The sequence below is a fragment of the Trematomus bernacchii genome, unplaced genomic scaffold (assembly GCF_902827165.1).
Source record: "Trematomus bernacchii unplaced genomic scaffold, fTreBer1.1, whole genome shotgun sequence".
NCBI classification, from domain to species: Eukaryota; Metazoa; Chordata; class Actinopteri; order Perciformes; family Nototheniidae; genus Trematomus; species Trematomus bernacchii.
In genome coordinates, this window is record NW_022987828.1 from 6,816,754 (window position 1) to 6,842,883 (window position 26,130).

Genomic DNA, 26,130 nt, shown 5'->3' on the forward strand with positions numbered 1-26,130 from the left:
GCTTCGCGGAGCTGCCTTTACTGAGAGGACGTCAAAACAGCAATGCGATGATCACAAGGATTATTTTGGATCCGTGGTGGGAGCACTGAAGATAATACGAAGGATCACACTGCTGACATAGGTTACATCTCGTACCAGGTAAGGTTTCACTGAGATATCTTTCATTATCTTCCTCCTTCACACCGTGCTATTTGTTAGTTTGGTGTATTGAGGTGGGCGTATTTTTTTTTAAATGCATTTGGTATAAGATTTAAGATGGAAATAAATAAATTTCAGGCACATACCGTTGCTAAACATCTACATGGCTATAATGAGATTTACCTTTAAGAGTAATTTATAGTATAGCCTTCACATTCAGGCCTGTGACGACAAAAATCCTCATGGTGAAATGTGTTGTTTATTAGAGGCTGCTTATGTTGTAGCTACACACAAACAGCACATTGCCAAGATGTCCATACTATCACACTTTGTCATGGTACGTATGAACATAGGAATGTATTGTCTACTGGAGTGAGAAAAGGGCTATAGGAGACCGAGATCCTGATGAAGCATCTTGTCCCAAATTCTCAAGGATACTGTACAGCTTCACTGTCTGTGTCTGTCATCTGATTGTCTGCTTAATGGATCACTAAGGTAGATTCTATGTAACAGGCTAGCTTAACTAGCAAAATTAGCAGGAACTAGCTGTTGACTGCTCCATTAAAACCATGGTATGTGATGCATTTGAGTCCAAATTGAATAATACATCTGCATGTACACCAAATAGAAAAAAGTGTGACAACTGGTTAATAATCTGGACATGGTATTGGATTATTAGATGTTAAAGTAGTTTGTTCTAGACAGCAGTACACATTATTCAATTGCATGAAAGGTCGTCTTTATGCTCTAATATGCTCTATAATAACATCACGTTTTAAAGGTTGTGATTTAGGGAATGCAGAGGATGTGAACGTTTAAAGAGGTCCAACTTGAACCCAGCCACATGTTTAGGTAAATGCCATGATGTGATATGCACAGTACAGCACAGTTTCTTTATGTCCAAAAAGATTCCAGCAACACATGAGAGTTGTGTTGATAATTGCCAGGTTTCAGTGATGGTCCCTGCAGCACTGAATGGCTTCACAACAGTAGCTTTACACCTGTAGACAGACCACTTTGAGGGAGCACAGCTGCTAAAGTTTTGGTCCACAGTGGAGAGGTGGGTGCACCTGGCACGCTTCCTACTTTTTTCTTCAATTCCTTTCTACATCATAACGATAAAGCAGAATACAGGTATACAGTTACATCATTTTTTATTTCACTGATTTGAACGGCCTTGTGCACTTCTAGGAAACCTTATTACCTCCAAATTGCATTGTGTTTTTTGGGTTTAGCAACACATTTAATCTTGTACAACTATCCTTGTATTTAGTTGACACACTGGGTGTCACAAGCCGAGGGTAAATTAAGTTTAAGTGCAGGATAATCAGGCCTAAAGTAATTGGGTTGGTCGGTGTCATTGAAAGCATGTTGCTTCCTTCAGCACACTGTGGTTGGTTGTCCTATGAAATTACTGGTCTGTAACATTTAAGGAACAGGAACTATACAAAAAGTCCAATAAAAACCATGATGGTTTGGTTTAACAGCCTTTGCCATGCATTGGGAACAATCTGAATCTGTTCTCTTAGTTGTTTGAGAAAATGCAGGAAGGTTAAACCAGGAAGAAAACAGCATGTCAGTTTTTACTCATTTTATACTCTCACACCAACACTTTAATGAATGAAATTAGAAAACAAATATAAGACTTTTGAAACTTTCCTATGTCTCTTGTATTTGAGACAGATACTTATGGAAATATCCATAGCTTTGCTGTTATCTTACATAATCATGTCAAGTGTGGTTTGTTGTTTTGATCCGCACAGATATCCTACAACATGCTATCTTTTAGAAAATAGTAGAATGCTTTGATTTTTAAGTATTTAATTGGTTCATCATCTAATGTGATTGGATATTAAATGAATTTACTAAATTAAATCTGACTAATAATACAAGAAAACACCTACATTTATATAATGTAGTCAAAATAATATGTATTTTCCATGTTTCTTAATAGATGCTTTACCAAAATATAAATAATACTAAGTAAGAAAGCTTTTCTGCATTTCTTTCACAGTCTCTTCTCTGTCAGGTCAGGTGTTTTTTGTTCCTTCCCATTCTCGAATGTACAGATGTCATAATATTCACACAGTATGTGACAACAAACTAACATGCCACCATGACACAGTTGCCTTGGTGCCAGAAGCACAGATCCCTTCAGAAGTGCCCTCTTGTCAGGAGGAAAGCCTATTAGGAAATGGGAGGGTCAAGAGAGAGCAAGAGGCAGTGAGACTAATGGAGTTAGATAATTTAATCAGAGTCCAGCGCAAAGAACGGCCTTTTTCTCAGAACTGTCTCTCATAACCGTCCCTGTAGGCCAATTGCTGTTGACAGGCTTTGACAACAACAGTAACACTATCATGAAGATATGTTAAGATAAAGTAGAAATGTGTAATGAGGACACCCAACAAAGTATATCATGCTTTTACAAAATATACAAGACATATAAGACAATCAGCTGTAGATATTTCAATATAGAAATTGATGTTGTACATGTGTGTTTTTCATGTGTGCATGTATGTGGTACATCTTCAGGTTCGTGATTGGAATGTGTGCAGGATGAGCAGCACATTTGTGACATTAGCTGAAGTACTGGAGGCTCGAGGGGGACCTCTGCTGGAGGAGGAGGTCTGGTCCCTGCTGCTGGCCACTGCAGAGTCTTTAGTGGATGCCTCTTATAAGGGTAAATCATTTCAGATATCCTCCTCTTATTGTACGCACACATACATTACACGATGCCTTAATGCTATGTCCATACCATAATGTTATGGCAATGTAAAAAGACATTAACATTTAAATATATCTTGTTTAAAACTGAATTTACCGTGTATCAGCAGCATTATTATGGACTTCCCACTTTTTTTGCAGGTCAGAACAACATGTGTAGTATCATAAGCCCCACCTCTTTGCTGCTGTCAGCCACTGGTACCTTAGCATTTAAGAATTGTGGCCTATCAGAGGATGTTTCCACCTTCACCGCTCCAGAGATGCTGCAGGGCCGTGCCAGCTCAAGCAAACCTGCTTTAGAGAGGGTCAGTGCTTACATCCTCATACCTGTCCTAATAGCTCACATGGAAGTTGATGGCAGACTTGGTAAACACACAATAGTATAAGTTCATATAGGGGTTTATTTCAATCATATACTACTACTGTCATATACTTATGTGGGTTTCCTTTGAGGGTAAAATATCAGGATGTCAGGATTTGAAGGACAGCTGAGGTGTGAGCCCGCCATCTAGTGGCTGAGCAAAGAAACTGCAGCTCTGAATTTAAACCTTCATGTATTGACATTGGGTAGAAAAACCCTAAAGTAACACTTGAAATCATATTTGAGAATGTTTTAACATTAAGGAAGGATTTCAAATATATGTGTTCTTATCTCACACACATCTTCAGGTAGTCTGCCTATGTTACATTAGTTAAATCTATAAAAGCCTTCAATAGTGAAGCACTTGTTTGAAAGCAGCAGGACATGTCTCCCACTGCATAATTTAAAACAACATGTACTGTGCCATCACAATTATTGTTGCCTTTCACTTTACTGAGCCATTTCTAGAATCTTCAAACAGTGGTTTATTATCATTTTTTTTAATCACATTTGAACATGTAAACTATTTTAACATGTTCAACTGGTGTTGTCATTAACCAATTACTTTTGTCGTGCAGATGCTGGTGTATTCACTGGGTATGACTCTCTACTGGTCGGTTGATTTTCACCTACCTCAAAATCAGGTGGGTCATTCACAGCTGTCATCTTTATTCCACACCACTACTCCTCAGCCATATATTCTAATCACTCTCTCCTCTCATGCGTCTCAGCCGGTCCAGTTGAGTGACCACCTGAACAGCCTCCTGCTCAGCATGTGTGAGGACCTGGCCCACCGCAGGGTGAACCTCATCTCCATCCTGGAAGCCTGCGAGTCTCAGCACAAAACCAACATCCTGCCGCCACCCCCCACAGTCATCCGACAGCTGGTGGAGGAAGTTTTTCACGAATCAGTGAGTCTAGATACCTTTATTACATGTTCCTATCTGTAAGATTTCAGCATCATTTGAATGGCTAATGTGTATAATGACAGAAAAATGTAAATGTGTTGTCTTTTCCTCCAGATGGACCATGGCTCTCTGCCAGACAGTCAGGTCCCTTTGAGTGGCAGGAGCCAGATGATCAGAGAGAGACTTCATGGTGAGCATGCATGTTTAAGTCCTGTAAATGCACACAAGCATCATGTCATCATACAAGAGGAGAAAACTTGCTGAGCATAGGCATGACACTGTACATTATTTTTGAATAAGGGCTTTTTGACAAACAGGCATGCCTTCTTTACCTATCTGTACATAAGTGAGTTGGAAAATCCGGTATGGTACAGGAAAACCCTATTCTGATCTATTTCCTTGATTCATTTTGAAATTATGAATAAATTGTACCTTTTAAATATTTTACGCAAAGTAGTTTCGGGTCACTGCTCTTTTGACCCAAGGCAACAGGATTAAAATCTTAATCTAAAGCAAGGCCAGGATTAGTCTCCTACGAGAGCCAATAATCAGAGACAGAGTGTGGATGCTTGCTGGTGTAACCCTGTGCAAGCCTCACTTCTGTCCCAACATCCTATTGTCTCCTGGGAGCACAGAGACGGACATGAATCAAACATTGCTGTCATCTTTTATCTTTTACCGTGCTGACAGGAAAGAAAGGGCCACTTTCAGACTTCAGCGAAGGGAGTGCTGAAGGGAGAAGATACTCAACGGACTCTGACTCAAAGTCAGGTAAGGAAAATAATTCTAAATAATTTGTCTTGTGTCCACTTAACAAAACCCCTAATTCTGGTTTTGGATGTAATCCTCGATTAACAGACAATTTGTTCTTCTACTTTAATGTGTGTTCCAGCCTAATTGCTTGTTTTGACAATGCAAATGCTCTTTTCCAGTTAATTTACCTCAGAGACCTTGGAGACAAAGACCAAGGAGCTCTCCCACACCGCTGTACCAGTCTTCTTTAGAAAGGTATGTAATCTATGCGTTCTTACATTCACATCATTAATACTGTAATTAGTAAACAATTCTTCAACTATTAAAACTATCTCTGTGTGCACGTCAACACAAATAAATCCATCCGCTTCTCCTTCCGTGCTCCTTTTTATTGTCTGTAGTGCCATCAAGGGGACATGACATTGTTGAGTTTGACTTTTACAACTCGTCTGCACACCTATTACACAATCTGTCCTTCCTCTCCCCCTCTCTCTCCCCTCAGACTCCCTCGTGGGGTCCGTCACAGGGACAGCAACTGCAGTTGGCTTGGTAGGAGCCCCCAACACGACTCCTCTCCCAAAACATCAGGCAGATCGCACAGTCCTTCCATCACCTTCAGCGAGTCCTCCATCAGCCTGAGCCAGAGGACATCGAAGGTAAGTCCGGAATATTTTTTAGATGGTTGTTCGGTGACATAAAGGCAAGATCATTCTTTTGTAGAACATACATTTGTTGTGGATCTTTACAACAAGCTGCTTTTTGTAGTGTCATAGCATGTACAATATTTAATCGAAAAAAGTGTGCATGTGTTTCTGCTTGAAGACTTCATATCAAAAATATTTGTTTTGTCAGGCTTTGGGTCCTGAGTTCGTCAGAATGCCAGATGAACAACACATTGTTCTCGATCTCCCAGGATCTATTGTGGTAAAGGACTGCTTCTCTTTACTCTGCTTTGATCAATATCTATGTAAACTGCTGTTTTTTCACAATATGTTGTCCTTTCCTGCATGCTAAACTACATCTGTTGGCATAGCTGCATGATATTGTTGTACATTTATGTGCATGCATGTGAGAATGTTGTTTTTTTTATGTCCTGTGTGTGTCTGTGTGTTTGTGCGTGTCCACTACAGTCCAGAAAGGGCCGTTCGTGTTCGTCTCAGAGAGAAGTGACTGTAGTTCTGCTTAACGGGCAGTATGTGATGGTGCGCTGTGACATTAAGTCCAGAGGAAGAGATGTGTTTGACATGGTGGTGGCTCATGCAAACTTGGTGGAACACTTCTACTTTGGTCTTGCCTTTATAGATGGTAAGCATGGCGTAGTATGTGGGTCTGTATTGATTGTACATAACAACATTCAATACAGAAATGTCAAAATATCCATAGTCCAACTTGTGATATTGTGCCCTCACATTTGGTATCCATATAAATTATTGACAACAGATTTTATTTAAAATAAAATATAATTTGAATTTGTTATGCCTGATGAGTTAAAAAGGCTTTTCTTTTTCATTCTGCAGATGATGAATATTTTTTCTTGGATAATGAAACAAAAATCTCCAAAATTGCACCTGACAGTTGGAGAAAAGGGCAGATTTTGTCCTTTTTGGTGTTTCTACGACTCAAATTTTTTGTTGATGATATGTCCTTTGTTTTGTAAGTACAGTTCTGGTGAAATGTATACAATCTATAAATAGAATTGAATAGTTTAAAATATTCAATTAACCCTTTGTCCTGTTTCCTATAGGCACAAACTGACTCGACACCAGTACTACTTACAAGTGCGTAAGGATCTCCTGGAGGACAGGCTTTACTGTAACGAGGAGACTGGCTTGTTTCTGGCTGCTCTCGCTCTGCAGGCTGAGTTTGGGGATTACATGCCAGAGGTACCAACGACACAAAGATGCTTTAAATACCAGCACCATCTTTGGGTTTGTGTTACATATGTTTCTTTTGTGTGTCTTTCTAGCTTTATGGTAAGAATTACTACCAGCCTGAGCATTATGTGTCCAAGAGAATGCTAGAGAAGCTGGCCCTGCCCAATGTCAAGGAAGAGTTGCCAAGACTACATGCAAGTCATTCCCAGATGCTTCCTGAAGAGGCAGAAACAGAGTACTTAAAGGTAACAAATGCATCCACTCACATACATGTTTCACAAGTTGCTTACCACTAAACATTTTTTCCGTTGATCACACTGTTTAACTTCTCTAATTCTAAATGATTACTAAAATGATTGGCTACAAGTTCAAATCTAATGCATGTAAATAAATATGTACACCTCAGATTGCCCAGCAGTTACCGGAGTATGGGGTTATGTTCCACCGTGTGGGGAGAGAGAAAAGGACAGTGGTGGGAGAGTTGGTTTTGGGAGTCTGTGCCAAAGGAATAATTGTGTACGAGATGAAGAACCACCTCCGAACCGTCACCAGACGCTTCCTCTGGAGGGAAACCGACACCATATCAACTGGGGTAGGTGCTATTTCAGTAATATTTTTGCTGTATAAGATATTACTTTGTGTGGCTCTTTTTTGTTTGTTTGTGAATGTATGGTAACTTGTGTTTTCTATATCTTCCAGCGGCGTAAATTGATTATAGAGTGTGGCGGGCCCAGTGGAAAAAAGCACAGTTTTATAACAGAAAGCTCAAAAATAGCACAGTACCTCCTGAACCTCTGCTCAGCACAGCACAAGTTTCATAGTGAGATGACGTCAAGACAACTTAACCACACCATTATACCAGGTGGATATATTTTATTTATTTATTTACATGTCAGAAAGGTTTTAGCCAAAATGACAACTAATAATTAACACCTCTGTTTCTCCAGATGAAAACATGAAGTACATGACAGTATACAGAGACCGTAACCTGAACCTGAAGCAGTTCTCCTGCTCAGAGGGCATGTTGAACCATGTGGGTTTGACACCTGGTCAACCAGACTCCCTCTCCAAGTCCTGTGAGAACCTGACTGCCAAACTGGAGGCGAGGCTGCGCCAGCAGAGGGAGATGAGGAGAGAGATGAGCAGAGAGCTGAACAAGGAGCTCACTGAAGCTGAAGACCTGGGGGACATGAAGGAGCAACAGTGTTGGGGGTAGCTCTCCATTATAAGAACATTACAACATACAGTAAACAGTAAGAAAACAAATGTATAAATGCAAATGTGCACATGTGTTGCAGCACTTCAGAGACGATTCCCAGAATGATGTCCAGTGTGTCACTACAGAAGCAGGACTCTGAAGCCTCGTCCTCTATACGTGGTAAATATGTACTTTTGTGAACACATACAGAGGGAGGAAACTTAAAAGAACTTAAAAAATTACAAATCAATCATGTTTTGTAAGGTGTATGTTCTGGTGCATGGAGACATTTGTATAATTCTGATTCGGAACCGGTTTACAGTACACAACCCTACTCTTTACTAGACTTTTGTCCTGACCCTAAATATAATAATCACATGTGATTTGCAGTTGATACACCAACGAGGACCCCACCAGAGAGAGAGATAGTCTGTGTGACCCTGAAGAAAGATCCCAAACTGGGCTTTGGTGAGTTTATTAAGGTGGACTAAGCTGTGAACTTCATCTAAAATAAACAAATATTCACTTCACTTTATCTCTCGTCCTGTTTCAGGCTTTGTGATAGTGGGCGAGGACAATACAGGCAAACTGGACCTCGGGATCTTCATTGCTTCCGTTGTGTCTGATGGGCCTGCGGACAAAGATGGACGAATAAAACCTGGTACGACAACATACAACAAAACGTTATTAAGAGACAAATGGGCTGCAGGTAACAACCTATAACAAAGATTTTGATATATATTTTTTCCAGGTGGACGTCTCATCTCCCTCAACAAGACAAGTTTGGAAGGAGTGACATTCACTGACGCTGCTGCCATCCTACAGAACTGCCCAGACGAGGTGGAGCTCATTGTGTCCCAGCCTAAATGTAAGATTGTCTCTATCTCTGATTTCTCTTCTTTCATTTCATTTCATTTCAAACCTTTATTTAAGCAGGTGAATCCCATTGAGATCATCAATCTCTTTTTCAAGGGAGACCTGCTGCAAGTAGGTTCCACATGAAGACATAAACACTGAAAACAACAGAAAAACAAAAAGGACATCATACAGCATACAAAAAGGACATCATACTGCATGCTATCCAACATTTGTATAGTAAAGTAGTGACACTTTATTCAGTGTACTAAGGTATTTTACCCCACCTGCTTGTTGTCAGACTCTCTAAAGGACAGGAGGGGTTCATTTAGTCACAGTACCCTGGGTTTGGCGCTGGAGAGGGGCTTTGGGTCACAGACCACACTGTGCAGCGCAGATTTTCGTCCCGTTGTGGAGGAACTGGAGGAAGCCATCATTCTGTCCAACACGGCAACCCCCAGACAGAGCAGGAGGCTTCACATTCCTGTGGTGCGAATACATGACGCCAAGGTTAGACATGAATGACTCTGTTTCCATGGAAGCTAAGATGTCAACATGAAGAGCTAATTGTTAAACTGATTAATTGCTTTGTTAAGTTTCCTGAAAACCCACCTTTATCTTTTCCTAATGTATCCATTTCTCAATCAAACGTTTTTTTTTTTCAGGATGTGTGTTCTAGGTCTCCCTCTATCATAAGTTTAAGAAATGGCGAGCGCTTTGTAGTGGAGCTGAAGAAAAGCAACGGTAGTCTTGGCATCAGTGTTGCTGTGAGTCAATGTTTTTTTCTTTAATTGTACAGCATTTGTTTTATACAAAGGTTCATCCAGCTAAAACTAATGCAGTCCAATACAATAGTCCTGCTTTCAAAATATAGCTGCAATGCACAGTAACTGTGAGCCCTTTACGCTGAGTCAGTGTATGTTTCTCGGGTTATTTGAGGCCTGAGTCATTGACTAATTATTACATCTATCTTTTGCCAAAAGGGAGGAATAAACACCAATGTGCGATATGGAGGCATTTACATCAAGACTCTGGTGTCTGGAGGTGCTGCAGAGCAGGACGGGCGCATTCAGATTGGTAATCTTAAAACATTTCATTTTGATATGTGATCAGTACGCTTCCAGTTTGATTTTGTGCCGGATGTTCACTCAACTTATGATTAAGTGGGGGATGTAGTGGTGAAAATCATTGTCATTAATTTGCAATATGTCATCTTTAAATGTATTATTTCACAATGTTTTCCCATCCATTTGCATCATCATCAAAGGAAATGATGTAAACATAGTGAAATATATGCTACATTTAGTCAAAATGGCACCCTTTGACTTGGGGGAGATCGTCATCTCCAATATTTAAACTGATTGTGGATTGAACTGGGGCCCTATAAGATGAAAGCTATAAAACCTGTATGGACATGAGTGTGCCGCTGAGGCCACTGTGCTGTGTCTGCTTGCTTCATGCTTCAGTGAGCAGGAATGATTTTAAGATTTGTCGACATGCCCAACAACCACACGCACACACAGACCGTTTATGTTTTGATGTTGCTAATGATGATGAGATTTGTGTTTGTGCATATGACAGGTGACAGACTGCTGGAGGTTGATGGGTCCAACCTGAGGGGCGTGACTCACCCCCAAGCTGTCGAGTGCCTGAAGAGGACTGGGGAGGTATATATACACACACACACACACACACACACACACACACACACACACACACACACACTAATATATATATATATATATATATATATATATATATATATATATATATATATATATATATATATATATATATATAATACACATGTAAAACTCTTTTGATAATATGATTGGATAAATATATTTAGGTAATTACTGTAGAAAAATCAGTTGTATCAGTACCAGAGTCTATGTTTCAGCTCCTATTTTTCAACTTTAGTAAACGTTGTTTTCCTTCATGTATGAACACATTAATTCCCTCACCTTAATTAAGTAGTTTAAGTTAACTTCTCTGAGCTAATCATAAAAAATAACTGTACCATAGAGGAGTGAGCTAACGCTTATAAGAGTTGTTTTGGAATAGACCAGTGTATCATTTAGTTGCACTTGTTGGACCCTTTATACCTTATCTACAATACTGTAGAGAAGCGTTTTAAATTGACTCCATTCAAACCTGAATATAAACTTGCATTAGCTAGTGTACATTGTTGTCTTTACTTTTAACTCCTGAACATATCAAGGGTTTGTATGTGCATCTTTTCCTTCTAGGTGGTGAGCCTGCTTTTGGAAAGGGAGCCCACAATAGTCTTGGAGCCCAGACCTGACTCACCCTGCCCCCCTTTGGCCCAAAGTTCATCACATACACAGCCCTCCAGGACGGATGTCTCCATGGAAACGACCTTGAGTGGTCGAGCCAAGGACTACAGCTTTGTGACTGATGGTGAGGCGAGAGGAAGGGGCACATACGCTCACATAGGAGGGGAAATAAGAAAAGATAGACAGTGTCAGGCACACACACACACACACACACACACACACACACACACACACACACACACACACACACACACACACACACACACACACACACACACACACACACACACACACACACACACACACCACACACACACACACACACACACACACACACACACACACACACACACACACACACACACGTTGCACACATGGCCCAGAGGTGACTGTGAGTCATCTGACAGCTACATTGTGGTTGCTGTCAGAGTCATCCAGGGTTGACGCTCCCTCAGTCCCCCGAGACAGCCTACACTGAAACCTTGAAGCTGCCTGTTCCCTGCCTGAGATCAGTTAAAGGGACAGTTCTCATCCCCAACAAAACCTTCCTTGTGAGGCAGAATTTGTTTAAAACAAAGGATTCTTGCTTGTTCAGATTTGGCAGTGGAGAAAATTAAATAATTCTCATAGGGACATATGCGTGTCAGGGGGGATTAATCAACATTGTTTTTTTTTACACAATGTACCAAATTGCAGACCACAACACAGATTAAAGGTTACACAACACACGTTAATGCTCCAAGATTCCCCTCTGTCTCCTCTTTTTCCTAGAAAATACGCATGAAGTGGTGTTGAAGAAGAGTTTGTCTGGCCTCGGTTTTAGCTTTAACATCTCACATATGCACTCGGGGCCAGACCGGGGCAGCGTGGTCCGCATCAAACGTCTGTTCCCGGGTCAACCAGCGCTAGAGAGCGGCCTGCTGCAAGCTGGAGACGTCATTCTGTCTGTCAACAAAGAGCCTGTGAAAGACCTCTCTTACCAGGTAGGGTTTGGGGTATTTTTATTTTTTAATATATATTTGTATTCAGATTTAGCATTTTATTACATAACAGTACAAACAATGGGTGGGTGACAACAGCGAGGGTGATGCAAACAATAGCAAAAGTAAAGAAAAGGAGAGTAAATAAATACAATAAAATAAATAAATGGTCACTAGTGCATGGTAATAACATCAGTAACAGCTGTAATATATACATATACATATATATAAATATATATATATATACATTTGAAAAATGTGTCCATGCATAAGGCACAGAGATTTCTTCAGGTTATAATGTCCTTCATTATTCTTCATAAATAAGAGTATGAGGATTGAATCAGATCAGGGTGACAGATAGAGCCAAATCAATACAGTAAATGAACAAGATAAAATAAAATAATAAGATAAAGGGTTTGCGGTATTTAACATTATTTGTAATCCTTACATATTTATACCATTGAATTAAAAATCTATACCCATATTCATAAATAGAGATTGTTTGTTGCAAGTTGTTTTATTGTGTTATAGGTTTTTGGGATGTAAAAAATTAAGAATAGAATTTATAACGTGTTGACTACCGACACTAATGAGCGTAAGAACAGCACTATTGACCCTGCTCTTTAAGATCTCAGACACGTCATTGGTCCACTAATCCTTTAATCTGATACCAACCAAAATAGCAAGCTGGTTGTGTCTTAGTATTTTGTGTACTGCCAAGGAGTTACAATGGAAATAACACTGGTGCATTTTGCCATGTTACCTTAAAAATTGCACACTTTGAGTCACTCAAAAGATGTATCTTAACTTCCTACACACTTCTTTTTTAATTTTCAGAGGGTTTTGTTCCTGCTACGTGGAGCTCCATCTGAAGTTCATCTACTAATCTGCCGACCAGGTCCTGGAGTATTGTTCGATTTGGATGACAACACACTGGTGAGCTCACCCACACCTACACATATACATAAAGAAAAAAACTCCCAATTTAGACCCGGTATACTGATAAACTGTCTTACCTGTCTCTGTAGAGTCCTGCTTACTTCCGTGAGGTTCGATCTCAGTCTCTGGACATCCGACTAGGAGACGACTACAGCCAGCTCCTCAGATTTCAATATGATTCTATAATATCTGCCCAGAAGCAGGCCCCCACCCCTGAGGAGGATCTGACAGACACAGCAGAGGAAACCCCAGATCCTCCTGCAGCTCCAGCACTCCCAGAGACCCAGGAGAGTCTGGATGGTAAAGTGCAGGCACACCAGACTCCTCCGTCTCGTCCTCGCTCACCCCCGTCACCCACCTCCCCTATATCACCTCCGTCACCAGTCTCACCTGCCTCACCTGCCTCCCCATTATCGCCTGCCTCACCCGCCTCACCCATCTGTGGCTCTCCTCCAGCTCAACCAGAGGTGCAACCAACCACTGGGAAACCAGAGGAACAACAGGAAGTAGAAGCAAGGAAGCAGAACAAGGAAAGAGATGAGAAAGAAGAAGTGGAGGTTGCAACGACAAAAGGCTCAACTGTGATGCTTATGGATGTCTGCCCTAAGTCTGGATCGAAATATGTATATGCAAGGTAATGTATCAGATGTAGCCACATCTAGCCATTTCTGAAACAGGATTTGATATGGGAACTGCTTTAACATCAGCAAAATCTAAATGTGTATGTAAACGTATCAAACTCCTTAGAAGGATGATCTAAATAATCAAATTTACCAGAATATTTGAATCAATTTGGACAAACTTATTGAACGTAAGTCCTGATACATTTTCGACATTTGATTAGGTTCAGCTTCTTTTGTTAGAATTTGAAAAAGCAGGGTACAACAGAAAAAAAACACAGTTTTTACACAGTGAAGCCTGAAATGCGTGAATAACAGCCATCAACAGCAATCAACTTCAAAAGCTAACAAGAAATACTATATGTCATACATATACATTTGATACATTTTAGAAGATTAACGTTTTAAACAGCTTTAGAGAAGAAACTTTGTTTTAAAGTTATTCTATCTACTGTCTGTTTATCTGCAGTGGAGTCAGAGAGGATGCTGATGGCAGTGTGACCTACTGCCTGATGGGAAATGGACTGACTATCATGGCAGATGAAGAGTACCTGACCATCAGCTCCACAATGGAGAACCCTCGCAGCCCCCCCTCCAATGTGTCCACTCAGACTCCATCATCCAACGTCAAAGACCTCCACCCTCGAACCTCCGACAGGACTTCTAGTTTCAGCTCTCACAATCCCACCCTCGCTCCTAACCTGCCCACGACCACCGTCTCGCGCCTCAGCCTCTCGTCTGACACCCCGACCACTCTCTCCCTGGCCCACCCATCCCCACCTCTCACCACACAGCCACCGAAAGCCAAGCACCACCCGATCCAGCAGGGTCTGCTTTCAAGTCACTACAAAGCCGTCGGCAAGAACAGTCGGCCTCTGGGGTCCCCACCCCAGCCGCCGCCTGCACCCTCGACCCCCATCACAGCGCAGGTCGGCCCCTCTGTTCCTCCCTGTGCCAGCCCACCTGCCCCGACACCGCTGCCCGCCCAGAGCCACACACAGCAGAGGGAAGAGCCCGAGAAGAGAGAGAGGGAATACAAGGATTACGATTACGAGGAGAGTGAGGAAGAGGAGGCAGAGAGTCGGAGAAAGGTACGTTTGGGAGGTTTTGTTTTCTTGGCTTACTTTTCCTAAATGACAACCATTTAAAAAGGATTCCAAAACGTTTGGTGAATGATAGGTTTAGGCATGGCGTAATGAACCAGTAATTAATATGTGCTTGTTATTTGGCTTCAAACAAATAATAAACAAAGATCCTCAGTGTTAATTTAGGATAAAACATTTCTAATATCAACCAGAACATTCTCAATGTGTTCTACATACAACATTTGAATTGTTAAGTAACTATATAACCATGATAAACAAACAAGACATCTACTGTTAATATTAATACAGGATTTTAAGCTATTTCTATATATTTCCACATGTATAGAAAAAGTCAATGTTAATCATACATGTCACTTGTCTGCTTAAAGGTGGGGTAGGTAAGTTTGAGAAACCGGCTCGAGATACACTTTTTGTTATATTCCATGGAATGCTCTTAACATCCCGATAGCAATGAATATCTTAAGTGCTTTGACAAAAAATCCATAAAAAAATGTCATCTGTGGAAGCCGTAATACTGTAAAAAGCACGACCAATCATTTTAGCCGGCCCGGCTAAAATAACTGGATGGCCTACCTGCCTGTCAGCCTTCCATCTGTGCACAAACTTATCTCGTGCCCTCATTGGTCATGTGTGCGTTCGTGTGTGTTGGAGGAGGGGCTCTGTAAGGAAGTGGCAGATTTTTTCCGGCTGTGTATTTTCAAATTCTAGCGATCTCGAGCCGGTTTCTCCAAAATTACCTACCCCACCTTTAATCAATGCTAGACAAATAGCTATATGTTGCAATATGATTAACTGTAAGAAAAGACCATATAAAATATGTTTCACCTTGTTTGTATCATAGTTATTCATCTTGCACTCTCTTCTCTGCATAATAATTGTACAGCACATGTTATGGTGAGAAATATGTGGTTGAGTTAAAGTTAAAGCTTAAACAACAAGTGTTAAATATTATGTCTTAGAGAAAATGTATAGCTATTAAACAGATATATTGATTTTTGTTTTGCCTGTCAGTGCTTTGTTAAAGAGTTTGAGCTGTCAGTGGTTCTGACCAAGTCGAGGAATGGAAGCTTTGGGTTCACCATCACTCGAAGCAAGCTGGACAACTGCTACTACATCCAGGAAATACTGGACAACCCAGCAAAGTCAGATGGACGACTCCGGGCGGGAGACAGGCTCATCACAGTACGCGCAAACACACACACACATCCGTACATTTCTGCAAGTAAAAAAAAAGATGACACAGATGACAACTTTTCATATGTTTTCCAGGTAAACAGACACGATGTAACCAGTGTGGCAGATGATGTTGCCATGACAATTCTCAGGTCAACTCCGAGAAGACTGGGCATGACTGTGGGGAGAGCTGTGACCAACCTGGGGGCCCCGCCGTCCTGCGACAGCCTGCCTGATGTAGTTATCTACAAGACCCCCTCAGGACAGCTGGGTATGTCATTTGACACATTTTAATGACACAGTATTAATTGATTGTATGTACTGAATGTATGTGTGCCTTCTCCAGGTATAAAGCTGACAGGAGGCATCGGCAGCAAATGGCAGGGCATCTACTGTCTGCAGGTGGTGCCAGGCTCCCCAGCCAGCGAGGAGGGCAACGTCCAACCCAATGACAAGATCCTCTATATCTGTGGCAGGTGCACCCTGGGAATGACCCTGGAGGACGCAGTCAAAGCCTGTGAGATCGCCCCTCGTAAAGTCAAGCTTAAAATCATCAGGTATGCATCCTTAACAGGCTAGAGAGACCCTGAAGTGGGTTTGTTTTGACTTCCTTGAATGACTCTACTGTTTGTGTGTTTTACAGAGAAGACCAGCCCTTGAACCCCAAGGCTAAGTGGAACGGTAAGGGCTTCTGAAGGATTTATGGGAAGGGGACACCTGCTTGAGTTAACCCAGGAGCACATAAACAAGATATTTTGGTTGTTATATGCTCTGATGGATTGCCTAGAAACCAGATATGTTTGTGCTCAACTGAACAATGATAATTTAGGTTCAATCATTACCAGACAGTGTTGTGAGTTCAGGAAATGTTATAATTTGCGGTTTCCTTGTATGTGCTGCTGGCTTTCTATATGTTCATATATGGGGTTTTCTTCTGTAGGTCTGTTTGACTGGAAAAAGGACAAGAAGTTCTTAGCTCGTTCCGAAGAGCCCGTCTCTCCAGAGAAAGAGTCTCCTTCCGAAGATGGTGAGTTTTTTTCTCCTCCGATATCTCGCATGTTCTATCATCACAATAATTGGTTCCCTTTCACTCTTTTGCTTGTTGCTCCTTTGTCTGTGTGAAGCTGGAGCTCGGTGCTGAAAGATAGTTCACTTTGCAGCTGTGTGTGTGTGTGTCTGATCCGAATGCTGACAGACAGATCCTGGCTCTCACAGCAGGATTAATAATTAGCAAGCCTCAGGCCCTCCACTGGGGTATTGGACAGCAGGACTGCAGCCAACACACACACACACACACACACACACACACACACACACACACACACACACACACACACACACACACACACACACACACACACACACACACACACACACACACACACACACACACACACACACACACACACACACACACACACACACACAGTACCATACAGACAGTGGTCTACAGGGAAGGTAGCTCAGTTGCCTGGTGACGGTGCATGCAGTGGTAAGGGACAGTGCAGAGGGTCAGTCTGAAAAGACCAGCCTTGTTCACCTGTCATAGAGGAGACGCACCCATCAACACCTCTCTTCCAAAATGGCCGAAGAGGTGGGAGGTTGGTGTGTGTTGCTTTTTATTATGTGTGTCTGTGATAGATATTTCATTGGCTGAAAACGGTCGCATGAATGGAAATTGGTACAGAGGGGAAGTTCCAGTGTTGGCTCAGGGCCCAAAATACTTTGTTACAATATTTATAATTTACATAGCTTTTAATTGTTGATCGGTATTACCTGTATCCATTATTGTTAAGATAATATATAGGGTTGTTTGTAGGCTGATTCATTGATTACATTTGTTTTATTTTTTTCAGCCGAACCTGTGTCTAGATCTTCTGGAAATTACAGATGTCAATCTATTGCACAGGAACATGGTGTAAGTTTGTTAACATATTATTTTTATTTTTCTAAAAGCTTGTTCTTTATGTCGAAACTTTTCACTTTTGTCCACTCTTTTACTCCTCTTTTTGAAGTGTGTGTTGAAACACACACTGTAACATGAGTCTACTGTCTGTCAATCTGTGAATGCATTCTCTGCTGGGGGGGTCACTGTCTGTGTGTGTGTGTGTGTGTGTGTGTGTGTGTGTGTGTGTGTGTGTGTGTGTGTGTGTGTGTGTGTGTGTGTGTGTGTGTGTGTGTGTGTGTGTGTGTGTGTGTGTGTGTGTGTGTGTGGTGTGTGTGTGTGTGTGTGTGTGTGTGTGTGTGTGTGTGTGTGTGTGGTGTGTGTGTGTGTGTGTGTGTGTGTGTGTGTGTGTGTGTGTGAGGCATGTGTTACACCTGAGTCATCTAAAAGCATGGCATTTTTCTGCGGAAAATGCTTCTGAAAATACGATGGAAGAAAGTTACTGATTCTTTCTTCTCCTTTACTCCACTGGTTCCTTTTAGAATTGCATCATGCAGGTGGAGTTAAAAAAACCAGAAGGAGGAGGCCTTGGCTTTGCTTTGATCGGGGGAACCAATGGCAGCATGCTCAGAGTGAGAGAAAACTGCTCTGGTGGAGTCGCTGAGCAGGATGGTCGTCTGAGAGTGGGAGATATCCTTTTAGAGGTAACAGCCTATCATACACCTTGACTGTTGTATTACCCCTGTAGTGGAAAAACAAAAACATTTCTTCACAATTTGTGTTCTAGGTGAACGGTGTGATTGTGTCCGGGCTCAGCCACAGTAAGGTGGTGGATATTCTGCGTAAAGCTGAAGGCTCTGTACAGCTCACAATCTGCAGAGACAGGCCTCTGACCTACTGCGAGTCCCTGACACCGCCCAGCATGTCTGCTAAGGAAGCTGTTTTAGCCGAGCAACCGGCTCCTGTCCCCAGCCATGGCAGCTGTTCCTCTCCTGACATCATGCTGAAAAAACCAGTGGAGTGCCCGTCTGGTACAACTACTTTTCCCTTTATAGTGGATTTTTAGATTGATAATAGTACTAGAAAAAAGAGCAGGTGCTACTAATCTTACTTCACTGCGCTAAGATTCAATCATATAGAAATGTAATGTTTTGATCTGGTTTAATCAAATTAGATGAAAACAAGTTTCTGACTTAATGCAAATGCTGTGTCTTTTAAATGCGTTCACTCAATTGTATAATTGGCGTTCGACTTGCAATTTAAAAGTAATTTGTGTTGTTCCAGAGGCCACATCAGACCCTTTGGTCAATGAAGCTGGTGTTTTCGTTGCCTCATCGCCTCCTCCACAACGCAGACTGACCATCGTAACTGATGACATTACAATTATACCGGTAACATGCATAAGTACAATAACTATAGTGCAGCTATAATGATGTCAAGTTATTTTAACCTTAAAAAAAGCCACCTCTTTACTAACATCTACTACTAACATCTTACTCCTCCTGTCTGTTCCCTCCTCTGGCTGCTTGTCTGTGGAGCAGGAGAGCTGTAACAACAGCCCTTCTCATCAAGCCTGCTGCCCACCCCTCAATGTCACTGACATGTTGCATGGAGCTTCTGACAGGTAGTACATTCCTTTTTTTGTCTACTTATTTCTTCACCCTCCTCCTCCTCCCCCTGCTGCTTCTTTGGTTTTGTTCTCCTAGAGTTCCAGTGTTAACCACAGGGAGGCAACAGAGAGCAATAAATAAACCAGCCCCCTGGGATAAATGCTGCTCCTTATGGGCAGTGAACCCCAAACAAAGAATACCAAAAGAAATAGACAACTAGAGTAACAGTTAGGAAGTGTATAGTACTATTCCCTGTAGCCTCACCACAAGAAGTATGGCAGAAGTATAAAGATATTTTAGCCTTTTGTCTATACTGTATTTTAGGTGGAAAAGACGCAGGGAAAAGAAGCTCAGCCTTGCATGATTTCATCCCCTCCTACCGAAGAGTAAAAATGGTCTGGTCTCACCCCTGCCCCCTGACTCCCCCAGGAAACAAATTGTGACCAAACTTTTGGACCGGTCCTGCAAAGACATCCGGAAAAAACAGTCAGACGGCTGGAGCAGCGAAGAGGAAGATGATGATGTGTTTGACGAAACGTGTCGAGAAACCACACCCCAAACAGGTGTATATTCCTCTACTCCTGTGATGATGGTCCCAGTCAACATTTGTATCTGTGTTATCAGCAACTCTTTTCTTCTTTTTGTCTTGTTTTGTTTCCTCAGGCCCACCCATAGTCTCAGAGGACGAACTAGCCAGTTTAGCTCTCATTAGCCCCTCGAGGACCAGTCAGTATTCAGGCTGCAGAGTCAAATCCCTCATCCATATTCTGCAGCATCAACTGGACCAGCAGGAACTGGTCAAAGAGTTCATGGTGTGTAAGATGTTATAGACAATATAGTTAATGTACAATGTATTTACCAATCTGTGTAATTCAAAGTTGTAAAATGTTACGGGTATAATAACACGCTGCCTAGTTAATGTGCCATTTAACCTTTTCCCTAATGGATCTTGCCATAAGAACTATACAAGCAGGACTTTAAAATGTGAACTGCACTTTGAGAAAATTAGCTAAATCTAAATGTGCAGACACACATAGACACTCATTATCAAAACATTGCAGTTTTAAGCTATTTGTATTGCCAGACATACTATGATCCAGCAGCACTATTCAGAGTTTTAACGCTTTCTTAACGTTGCTCATTTCAGACTCTGGAGCATCTGAAGCCTTCTGACAACTGTCTGGTTGGAAAAGCTCCTGAGAACAGAGATAAGAACCGCTACAGAGACATCCTACCCTGTAAGTTTGAAAAACGGCTTCTGTTAACTTGTACTTTCTGCTGGTAGAACCTACACTTTCCCTTTATCCATTTGTTCAATCCCCTGCGCTTCATTTTATGTCCCCCTGTTGGAGTTTTTTATTGTTGAGCTGAACTTGTAAAAGCTAGATACTCGCAGGCTTTGCATTTATAGGAGAGCCTGTTTGTTAGCACTTTTCTTCACTACTCAGTTTAAGCTGATTGTACAGTCTTTAATGAAGGCAGGGTAGATGTTTGTTTACAACACTTGGCTGTGCAACAAATCATTTCCCGCGTAAGTATCAATAATTCACTGGAGCCGCACTTATAATCTCCTCGGAGTCAGCCAAGTATGTGATGATGAAGATGATGCCATTCCTTGGCAACCTTGTAATTATCTGAGATTTATATTTTTAATAAATGAAGCTGCATCGTGAAACATAAAATTCCAAGCTGTTTTATTAATATGAATTTCAGGGTGTAAATACAGAGGGACAGAATGAAAGGCAAAATTCCCCCAAAGACAAGAAAAAGTGAATGTCTGTGAAAAAGCTGCAAAACCAACACATGCTCAAATGCACCAAACACATAAAGAAGTGTTCACTTCCCTATCCCTTAGTGTTTTAAGGTGAAAGGTTCAGAGTTTAAATGAATGAGCGGGATGAAAAGGATAAAGAGACCCAGAGGAATACCACAGTATAGCTTACAAAAAAGGCCTTGTTGCTTGCAGCCTGTTATAACTGATGTTTGTCCAAAGAAATACCAACTATTTACCAATCTAATAATTTACTTGTAGCCTTTAACTAGCTGATTTGGTCTCCAGTCTGTGGTTTTTTTGATCTGACAAGCAGGAGGTGGTGGACCAACGCAGAAAATATTCCTAACTGCCTTCGTTCTATCACCCCTCTCATCACCAAAAAACTTCTTCACAGCGCTGGTTTGTTGCACTCAACTCCAGACCCCAGAGCTGTTTACTTGGCTTTATTTACTGTAGACTTATATTGCGTGCTTTTGGCTAAACAACAAATCAAATCAAATCAAATCAAGTTTTATTTATATAGCACATTTTTAAAACGATTTTTGGTCGAGTCAAAGTGCTGTACATATACTGTAATAATTACCTTACAGTAAGGACACTTTACAGCAAATACAACAGCACAGTTTGTGCAGAATATCAGTATGAGAAAACGACACCCTCTGTCCTTAGACCCTCACATCGTACAAGGAAAAACTTCCGGAGAAAAAACCCACAGTTTAAAGGGGAACATGGGAGAAACCTCAGGGAGAGCAACAGAGGAGGGATCCCTCTCCCAGGACGGACAGACGTGCAATAGATGCCGTGTGTAAGAGATAATACATTTTACAGCGTACTGTAGGTAGACCGAATGTTTGGAGATGCATGTGTCTATAATAAGAAGATGAATCCACGAAGATGTCAAGAACAAGGTAGCAGTGTTTGTTGTTTGCGACCGAGAAATGGATGGATTAGTTCAAGATCAAGAAAACATTCCTAATGTTGTTGTTACGTTTGTGGGGAGATGCTGCTGGAGGTCTAATTAGTGTATTTGAATTATGAATTGATATAGCGATTCATGCTCACAAACAGCACACAGACAGTTCAGGATATTTTTGACTTTCTCTTTCTCTACATAGATGACGAAACCCGTGTTGCCATTGGAGACAAGCAGGACTACATCAACGCCAGCTACATCCGCATGAAAGTTGGCGAAGAAGAGCTCTTCTACATCTCCTGCCAGGGCCCTCTGCCTACCACAGTGCCAGCTTTCTGGCAGATGATCTGGGAAAACAAGTCTGACGTCATCGCCATGATGACCCAGGAAGTAGAACGGGGACGGATCAAATGTCACAAGTACTGTCCAGAGAAGCTTTCCATGCCTCTGGACACAGGCAGGTACCAGCTTCACCTGGACAACCAACAGTACCTGGAGCACTTCCACATCAAGATCATCCGCATGGTGGAGACAGAGGTAAATGTTTTGTGAGGGAAACCTGCATGCCTGTCTAATATTATGGTTTATACTTAAAGGGGACCTATCATGCAAAATGCACTTTTGTACGTCTTTTATACATGAATATGTGTCCCCGGTGTTCCAGGGAACTCACCAAGTGTCAGAAAACACAACCCTCTCTATTTCCTCCATACCCAAATCTCTAAAAAAGGGGCTGCAACGGATCTGATAAAAACTGATCCAGATTTGAACAGTGGCGCCACGGCCATTGCCGTTCAAAAGCGCTGGAGACGCTGTAGTACATATGCCAGGCCTGTAGGTGGTGCTGTTCTCACAGAATCAGCCCTTGCAAAAACAGAGCTAAAAAAGTGCAAATTGAGCGAAATGAGGCATGGCTAAAATGCATGATCTGTTTGGTATTTTGAAGGAAAAAAAGTATAAATATGCCTTATATAGGTATGGTCCTACACTATATTATTCAAATATAGCATGATAGGTCCACTTTAAATGTAAAATTCAGCTTGAAGGGAAACAATTTTGTAAGTATTTTTGTTCTTCCAGACCGGGGAGACACATTTTGTCCGTCACTTGAAGTTCACACACTGGCCTGACCACGGAGTGCCGAAAAGCTCTGAGCAGCTGGTCCGTTTCATCCGCTACATGAGGGCGGTGCACCAGAAGGGACCGGTCACTGTGCACTGCAGCGCCGGCATCGGACGCACAGGAGTTCTGATCTGCACTGACGTTATCCTCAGCCTCATTGAGAACGACCTGCCTGTGAGTGAAAGCCCTTTTGTTAGGTTAACTAATTACAGTTTATTTGTACACATGCTAGTGGCAATATGGTAGGCTCAGTTCATGACTTTGGTCCAGACTAAAATAATAAAATTAAATATTAACAGCAATCAGATGGATTGCCACAACATTTTGTATAGGATGGATCCTACCAACTTTGCGTATCCTCTGACCTTTTTCCAAGTGCCCATTCGAGTTTTCTCATTAAACCTGTCATTTGTTTGACTATTGTATGGATAGTCATGAATTTTGGATCACATCTTGAATTATACTAACTTTGATCCCTCCTTTTTTTTGTCTAGTCACAAAAATCTTTTCATTTGTCAAACCCTTTGGTTATGACCAAACATCCTACTTAATAATGACACTTCGTTTAGCCTTAGCCTCACAGAGCTTGGTCGTTTGAACTTATTATAGAAATTAGAAATCAACTAAAGCAATAGACTAGTTCACACACACATGCTGTGGTTACGCCACTCACAACCCTCTGTCTCTGTCTTCAGATCAACGTGAGCGATGTCGTAAAAGAGATGAGACTCCAGCGCCATGGGATGATTCAAACCAAGGTTAGTACCAACAAAAAGGTTAAAGTTCAAAGATCAAGCTTTTAAAAAAAAAAAAGACAGTTTCTAAAGCGAGACCTTCCCTTTGTCTCTCGTTTCAGGACCAGTACTTCTTCTGCTACAAAGTCTGGTTGGAGGTTTTACAGGGCATTTTACAGCTTCACGGCAACCAATGGCAACCGGAAAGTCCCCGAGACCACAAATTAGTTTGAATGTTTCCACCTCCGGTTCACCCACCTGTAAAGCACAGACTGCGTATGAGTAACACGTGCAGTCTATCAAGTTAGTTTGGTTAGCTATAATAAGAATGCGTACTCCTGTTTTGATACTTTGTGTTGAGGAGGCCGAATGTTTAGTTCCAATGACTTCAACTTTAACGTTTTTTGTTCTCTCGGTGCTGTGATTATATTCATTTAATTTAGTCACTGAGGTTGTTTTGCCTTTTCAGGCTTAGTGATTTGCCTTCTTTCTTTAGCTTCTTTTTGCATCACTTTCTGAATGAATCTCATTTACTTTTTCTCCATGTCCTTTTTTTTGCGAATTGCATTTATTTTTAACGCTTATAATGCATGGAATTTAGAAAACCTTAGAATATTCACAACTTTTATCTGGCAGTAATGTCATCGAAGTGCACAAATGAACATAAGATCATCATACCAAAGGGAGTATCTGTTTGAAACCTTGAGTAGCATTTGATTAAGCATTGAGTTATCATTTCATTAAGTGCATTCGTACCCTGGAGAAAAGGGCATTAGCAAAAGAACACTATTGATTTGTCAGTTCATCATCTACGGAAATGTAAAGAATCAAGTGCCTTGGAATGACTCACACCGCTTGCTCCACATTGACCTCGAGCCACTTGTCACAAGCGGTCGGGGATGGAGAGCAGGAAACGGATTTGAGAGCACCCGGGGGTGGTTAGATTGAATGTGCAGCTTTCAGTCTGTTTGAGGTCTGAGGTGAATGTTTGGTTGATCCAAACCAGAGGAGGATTACATCTCACCCTTTAGTTTAATTGTAAGTTAGAAACAATGTGAAGTTTGCACACCGCCTCTCAATCTGTCTTTGTTTGTGGGCCCATTTTATACAAAACACTATCACAGTAAAGTCTTACTACACATAATCACAACTTGCACATCCTGATACAGATAAAGAATGATTCAACATAACAAATCTTTGAATAAATTCATGAATTTTCAATTGACTCTTTTACAAAAATTTGGATGAGACATAAACACTAAATATTCAGATTTTTCTAAAAATGTACAAAACTGATTTAAATAGTTAGTTGCTGGGCTTTCAGGTGTAATTTGTTACGTGACAACATCCTCTATCTGTATTCCATAGCTATTTTAATACAAATCCAGCCAAGAAAATGCAAAAAAATATATTATGAGGTTTAGAAACTTTTCATTTAGCAACTTCAGATGTATATGTGTACAAAGCAACAGAGCTGCATCTCCCAGTCACAGATCGAATTGATTTATAGCTGCTGGTTTGAACCTCAACCTTTGGATGTAACTGCTTGTAAACTTTGTTCCTTAAGCTGCTAACACACACACACACACACACACACACACACACACACACACACACACACACACACACACACACACACACACACACACACACCACACACACACACACACACACACACACACACACACACACACACACACACACACACACACACACACACACACACACACACACACACACACACACACACACAGGGACACACGGACACAACAGCTCTCTTATTGCATGTAGACTCTTAAAGTAGAGAAGTCTGAGCCTGGAGTTTGGATGAATGACTTGAACATGATCAAAATGTGGAATGTAACAAAGCAATACTCTCCACGAGGAGGAGAGTTCTGAATGTCGACCTCTTACCTGAAAACATCTTCCAAACTGGAGCATGTTGGTAAGAAACATGTAGTACTGTACCTTTGCCATGAGGATGGCTACGCAGAGCCATCAGCCTCTGTCTGTGTATGCAGCATCCTTTCATCAGCGCTGGTGGGTTGGTTTACCAGCGATAGGTAGGTAACGCTCTGTTATGTGCAAGTTCATGTTCTCTTTGAGATCCTGTGGATATGTTTTCTCCTTCAGATCTTGGAAAGTAATTATTCTTGAAAAAAACAA

General features: G+C 41.4%; 1 protein-coding gene across 1 annotated transcript; it reads left to right on the forward strand.

Moving 5' to 3' along the window:
* Nucleotides 1-103: 103 nt before the first annotated feature.
* ptpn20 (protein tyrosine phosphatase non-receptor type 20) lies at nucleotides 104-24,981 on the forward strand. Its single transcript, XM_034152419.1, has 47 exons — nucleotides 104-138; nucleotides 2,671-2,818; nucleotides 3,004-3,167; nucleotides 3,802-3,867; nucleotides 3,955-4,134; nucleotides 4,246-4,321; nucleotides 4,822-4,902; nucleotides 5,064-5,139; nucleotides 5,387-5,540; nucleotides 5,737-5,808; nucleotides 6,015-6,189; nucleotides 6,402-6,537; nucleotides 6,629-6,767; nucleotides 6,851-7,003; nucleotides 7,165-7,350; nucleotides 7,458-7,620; nucleotides 7,706-7,970; nucleotides 8,057-8,136; nucleotides 8,347-8,424; nucleotides 8,510-8,617; nucleotides 8,708-8,824; nucleotides 9,113-9,321; nucleotides 9,477-9,578; nucleotides 9,795-9,888; nucleotides 10,393-10,478; nucleotides 11,061-11,232; nucleotides 11,880-12,091; nucleotides 12,926-13,024; nucleotides 13,117-13,661; nucleotides 14,117-14,738; nucleotides 15,765-15,935; nucleotides 16,023-16,197; nucleotides 16,273-16,483; nucleotides 16,570-16,607; nucleotides 16,867-16,953; nucleotides 17,783-17,844; nucleotides 18,354-18,515; nucleotides 18,599-18,842; nucleotides 19,096-19,202; nucleotides 19,353-19,435; nucleotides 19,851-19,984; nucleotides 20,085-20,233; nucleotides 20,569-20,659; nucleotides 22,311-22,645; nucleotides 23,189-23,404; nucleotides 23,926-23,988; nucleotides 24,087-24,981. The coding sequence occupies exons 2-47, from the start codon at nucleotides 2,695-2,697 to the stop codon at nucleotides 24,195-24,197; spliced, it is 7,173 nt and encodes a 2,390-aa protein (XP_034008310.1). The 5' UTR covers nucleotides 104-138; nucleotides 2,671-2,694; the 3' UTR covers nucleotides 24,198-24,981.
* The last annotated feature ends 1,149 nt before the right edge of the window (nucleotides 24,982-26,130 follow it).